General features: G+C 67.9%; 2 protein-coding genes across 2 annotated transcripts; one reads left to right on the top strand and one right to left on the bottom strand.

Annotated features, from left to right (window-relative positions):
* Positions 1-517: 517 nt before the first annotated feature.
* H696_00194 (hypothetical protein) lies at positions 518-3,095 on the bottom strand. Its single transcript, XM_009494036.1, has 5 exons — positions 3,056-3,095; positions 2,858-2,976; positions 2,561-2,743; positions 1,842-2,404; positions 518-1,644 (listed from the first exon to the last, which is right to left on the bottom strand). The coding sequence occupies exons 1-5, from the start codon at positions 3,060-3,062 to the stop codon at positions 684-686; spliced, it is 1,833 nt and encodes a 610-aa protein (XP_009492311.1). The 5' UTR covers positions 3,063-3,095; the 3' UTR covers positions 518-683.
* Positions 3,096-3,799: 704 nt separating this feature from the next.
* Positions 3,800-5,407, top strand: H696_00193 (hypothetical protein; the record flags this gene model as incomplete). Its single annotated transcript, XM_009494035.1, has 3 exons — positions 3,800-4,370; positions 4,695-4,984; positions 5,102-5,407. The coding sequence occupies 3 exons, from the start codon at positions 3,800-3,802 to the stop codon at positions 5,117-5,119; spliced, it is 879 nt and encodes a 292-aa protein (XP_009492310.1). The 3' UTR covers positions 5,120-5,407.
* Positions 5,408-5,432: the final 25 nt, after the last annotated feature.

Genomic DNA, 5,432 nt, shown 5'->3' with positions numbered 1-5,432 from the left:
GTACGGATGCCAGTCCCTCCGGAGGCGGAGCGAGGGCAATCGGCGTGTCTGAAAAATGCCCCGCGACCCCCGAGGCGCCCCTCCCGGGCGGGGAACAAGGACCGGCTCTGCCCCGAGCACAGGGTGTCAGCATGGGAGGGGATGGGGACAGGGATCGCCACCGCATTGTCCGCCCCTCTTCGTTGGCCGGCCACCGTGTCGTCCGGTCCGGTCCGGTACCGTGGTGGGCCACACCTCGCGGGCCGAGGGGGATCCTGAAAATGCGCAGAGTACGTCACGCCTGACGTGCACGTGACACAAAAGGCACATTGTTGGCCACCCCTGACTGGTGCCCGGTTGCCGGATTGCGCCCCTTTGCCGGCTCCGCCGCCACCGAGCAAGGCAAAGGCCGCAGCGAACAGGCAGGCAGGCCTGTGCCTGGTCATTCCCCCGCCTCTCACTTTCAGGCAGCAGGGGCCATGATGAAAGCCGGTGCACTCGACCGACTCGCCCGTCGTCCGAAGAATCGCATGGAGAATGCATGTGCCGTGTGTATTGCTGCATGGGGTGTTGGGGAATCTCGTATAGCCAACAGCCGGGAGGGCTGGACAAGCACATGAGCGCGGCTATGCGCGAGCATGGGGCGCCCGAGGGCGCTCGCCGAGGGAGGGGGAGCCAAGAAGGGGCAGAAAAGGCAAAGCCACTCAAATGTCCCAGGAGGAGTAGGTCTCCTGACTCCGGTTCATCGACTCGTAAGTGGCGGGAGTGGCCGACACAGGGGCGGCCTGAGCGGAAGACCCGGAGGCGGCCGGGGCCGAGGCGGCGGGCATCTGGTGGGAGACGCCAGCGCCACCGGCCCGGGGGGCGGCACCGCCGCCGCCACTGGCCGCCGGGCCACGGATGTCCCGATCAATGTGGTGGTTGCCGCCCCGACGGTAGCGGGACTGGCCGCCGTGGCCACGGTTCTCCAGGGCCAAGGCCTCGAGCCACTCGGGGATCGGGGCGCCCACCTCCATCAGGGCATCCAGCAGCGGCCCGGCCAGGGCCGTGTCGGCGTCATTGAAGAAGCTGATGGCCAGGCCCTTGCGGCCAACGCGCCCGGTACGGCCCACCCGGTGGGTGTAATCGTCGATGGTGGCCGGCATGTCGAAGTTGATGACGGTCGTCACATTGGGGATGTCCAAGCCGCGGGAGGCCACATCGGTGGCCACGAGGATGCTCTTGCGCCGGGTGAGGAACTCATTCAGCTCGTACTCCCGGTGGTACTGGCTCATGTCCGCATGCAGGGTGGTGGTGGGGAAGCCCAGCTGAAGGAGGTAGTTCATCAGCGAGTCGGATTGGATGCGAGTCTGCACAAAGACGATGACCAGGTGGTTGGGCGGCAGGTCACGCAGGTGGTTGACCAGCTCCGCATGCTTGTCCGACTCCTCGACATAGTCCACCACATGGTCGATGGAGGAGGCCATGGACCCGACTCGGCCGACGCTCAGGAAGACGTAATCCTGCGAGAGGATGCGCTGGGCCAATTGCTGGATGGCCGGCGGGAAGGTGGCACTGAACATCATGACTCGCACAAAGTCCGGGTCCAGGTAGTTGAGCAGCTGGTTGACCTGGTCGCCGAAGCCGAAGTGCAGGAGCCGATCGGCCTCATCGAGCACGAGGAAGCTTTGGGGGGCGCGGATACGCGGGGAGCAATGTGTCCCGCATCACGCGCAGATGGGCCATTAGAAAGAGGGTGGGGTGGGGGAGAGAGGAGGGCGGGAGAGAGGAGGGCGCAAGATTCAAGGCGAGGAGCTGAAGGAGGCTGAAGAGGGCGGCGGCCGCCGGAGAGGCGGAGGGATGAGCAGGCGTGCTCGACGTACCGGACAAAGGACATGTCCAGCAGGCCCGGGGTCTCCAGCAGATGAAGCAGACGCCCGGGGGTGGCAATCAGAACGTCGGCCCCGTACTTGGTCATCTGCTCGATCTGAAGCTCATGATGCACACCGCCATACACGACGCACGGCCGAATCGGGGTCTTGTAGGTGTACTTGCGGCAGGAGTCGAAAATCTGGCAAGCCAGCTCGCGCGTCGGCGAGACAACGATGGCCTGCGGGCGGACGGCCCGCGACCGGGGGTCCTTCGGCGCCGGCAGGGGGTCCTGCTTCATCAGGAGCGAGATAATCGGCAGGAGGAAGGCCGCGGTCTTGCCGGAGCCGGTTTGCGCACAGGCCATCAGGTCGCGACCGGCCACGATGACCGGAATGGCATGCGCCTGGACCGGCGACGGTTGGGTGTACCGCGACCGGACGACATTCTCGTAGAGCCCCGCCGGGAAGTCGGCCTGATCGAAGCCCGAGATCGGGGCCGGGATGTTCTCGCCGGTGCAGTTGACCGGCATGTTCTGGAAGCTGGCGATCGAGGCGTCGCCGGAGTCGGCGAAAAGCTACCGGCATTGTGCGACAGTCGGGAGCTGGTCAGTAAAAGCAGCGGCATCCTGCTGCCCTTCCCCCTGCCATCCCCGTCGGAGCTGCCGGTCTTGGGCATCTGGCCAAGGCCCAGGAGCGGTTCCAGACCACGGCAGGGACATCTGTGGGCGCACCTGGTCGGCGTCTTCCTCGGTTCCCTGGACAATGCCGCGAGTGGGCTGCTGGCCCTCGGGATTGCGCGGGCGCATGGGGCGGCGCTCGCGGCGCTCGTGCTCCGGGTTGTGGAAGGTCCGCAGGATGGCATCGGCCTCGGGCGGGGCATAGCCGAAGTCGTGGACCAGGACGTCGGGATTCATCTTCGGAGGGGAGGGTGGGCGGGAGGAGGGGTCAGGAGAGAGAGAGAGAGAGGAAGCCGGACACCATGAGCATGACGCCAAAGAGGGGGAGTTTCGGCGGGGAGGCCGACGCACACCGAGAAGCTTCTCGCCGTCGATGCCCGCGCGGTGGAGCGACTCCGGGTTGATGTTCAAGTGGTGGACCATGTCGCAGACCTGCTGCACGGACAGGTTCTTACCAGGATGGGGAGGGGCTGCGGCGGGGGGGCGGGGGGGGGACCGAGTGAGCTGGCGATGGGTAGTGCGTGCTGGAGGCGATCGTGAAAGGCGCACCCGACATGGCTGCTGCGTCGCTATCGGGGGGAGGGGGGGGGGGCAGGGGACGGAGGCGGAGGGGGAGGAAGGCTGGCAACCGGAAGGAAGGGGAGGAGAGGCAGGGGAGGGGGCTGATGCGGGCGGCTGCCGCCACGCCCGGCATCGCGGGCCCATTCATATTGCTGCCGTTGGGCGTACGTGCGCAACAAGTGCACTGGTCGATTGCAACGGCCTGGCGAAGCTGGGTGCGCCCCTTCGCCCCCCCCCCCCCCGCGGACAGAGAGATCTCGAACTAGGACGGTTGCTTCGACGTGCCTAACGCCGGCCCATGAGTTGGCAGGTCCAGGCTCGAGCCAACATTTTTCCACCCTGGTACCGGTGTAGGCAGGCGCCGGTGCCCGTCTCCCGGCCCTCTGCCCCTCCTGGCGATGCCCAGGGGGCAGGGGGGGGGGGGGGGAGCATTTTTCATAGCCAGGTGTTGCCCTCGCGGCCGCGGAGCTCCACGACCGTACTCCCGTCCCCTCTGCCCAGATCCCTTGCTCCTGTCCTGCATCGCGCTCGGCCCTCGGTCGCCGGCCCTCTTTCCCCTCCCGCCCCACCATCCACCGCCGAGCCAGCTCCTCCCTTGTGGGTGCCCCCCCCCCCCCCCCAGCCAGAGCCCCTGGTGTTGTTTCTCTGTCGCGGAGCCCCCTCCCTGCCTCCTTCTCTCCCTCCCTCTCCCTCTCTCTGACAAGGCCCCAGCACGGCGATCGGCAAGCGCGCATGACCGGTGATGGCCCGCGGTCCAGCGAGAGACGGCTCCTCCTCCGGCGCCCGGTATCTCTAGGTGGGGGATCGCCGCCGCCGCCGCCGTCGCCGCCGCCGCCGCCGCCCAGCCCCCCGGCCGGCCCGGGCTCTGGCCACGATCCGCACTTGGCCCCTGTCGATGTGTTGCCCTTCCGACTGGCCTCGGCCGTGACCCTGCCCGGCGATGCGGGGCTCTTCCGGCCGTGGACTCGCCCGCAGTATGTTCCCCTGGGCGGGGCATCGCCAGGGCCGAGCGGACGCCGGGGGCCTGGCGCCCGAAAGGCCACGCGTCTTTTCCCTCGTTCGCTGGGCGGCGCCGGCGGGGCCGGCGTGGCTGATCCGCTCTTCGGGCCTGGTGCCGACTTCTCGGCCGAGCTGGCCGGCCCAGCGCTGGCCATCCCGGCCGTGGCCGCCGCTGACGGCCAGGCCGAGGAGGCCCCCCCGGCTGCCCCCTCCTCCGGACCCGGGGTCCTGCCCGAGCAGGAGATCTATCTGCGCGGTCGGCGATTGCGATCCACCACAATCGGCCTTCGGCCACTTGCCTTCGGTGCGCATCTGCCCGGTGGCACTGACTGCTCCTCCGCACCTGGCCCTTGGTATTTCCCTCTTCGCCTGGTGGGGCCCTGCCTTGCTGACTTCAAAGAGGCATGTCCCTCCGCCGGCCTTCTTTCTCCGTCTCCCCCGCGGGACCCCATGCCCCCACTCCCACACGCACGCACGCACGCACGCACGTACGCACGCACGCACGCACACACGCACGCACGCACGCACGCACGCACGCACACACACACACACACACACACACACACACACACACACACACGCACGCACGCACGCACGCACGCACGCGCGCGCCCATGCACCAACCTAGTGGCGTCCATTCGCCGCGATGCCGTCGATCCCAGCGAGGCCGCGGACTCGACCCCGGTCACTCTGCAGGTGGACCACTTGGCCGACAGTCTACGCGTGTGGCACCTGGACACCGCGATGCCGGACGTCCTGGTGACTCCGCTCCCCGAGGGGCACCCCGCAGTTCCCAGCGGGCTGGCCCCAGATGGGCCGGGCACCCCCGGCGGCGAGGGCACGCATCCCGATGGTGCCTGGTCCTTGGACCCACAGTCACTCGGCCACTTGGGCGCCTGGCTCGAGACCGAGGCACAGGTACTTTTCAAGGCCACCGGCAAGCGCATTCGCCCGGCCCAATCGTGGGTCAAGAGTCGCACATTCTCCAACCATAGAACCATCGCTGACCGCCCCTCCTGCCCCTTCCGCTGGCAGATCCACCAGCACGATTGAGTAGCGCTACCAGCGGCCGGGCCCGGTGGCACTTGGTCCCTCGGGGCCTTTCGCCCGCCCTCCGCGCGATCGTTGCCCCTTTTCGTCGTGGACGCAACCCGGGGCATGCAGACGGGCATGCGCTCGTGCCGGTCCTCGCGCGGACCACACACCCATCTCATCTACCCCCACCCACAGTCACGTCGGCGCATGCACCTCTCTCCGCACACATCTGGCATATATTTACCCCCCCTTTCCTCCTCCCCCCCTTTTGGGGGGATAGTTTTCCAATACATCCCCCTTCCGAGATCCGCTCCCAGATCGCTCTCTCCCC

The sequence above is a fragment of the Fonticula alba genome (assembly GCF_000388065.1).
Source record: "Fonticula alba strain ATCC 38817 unplaced genomic scaffold supercont2.1, whole genome shotgun sequence".
In the NCBI taxonomy this organism is placed as follows: domain Eukaryota; order Rotosphaerida; family Fonticulaceae; genus Fonticula; species Fonticula alba.
This window is presented reverse-complemented; position numbering and strand designations above follow the sequence as displayed.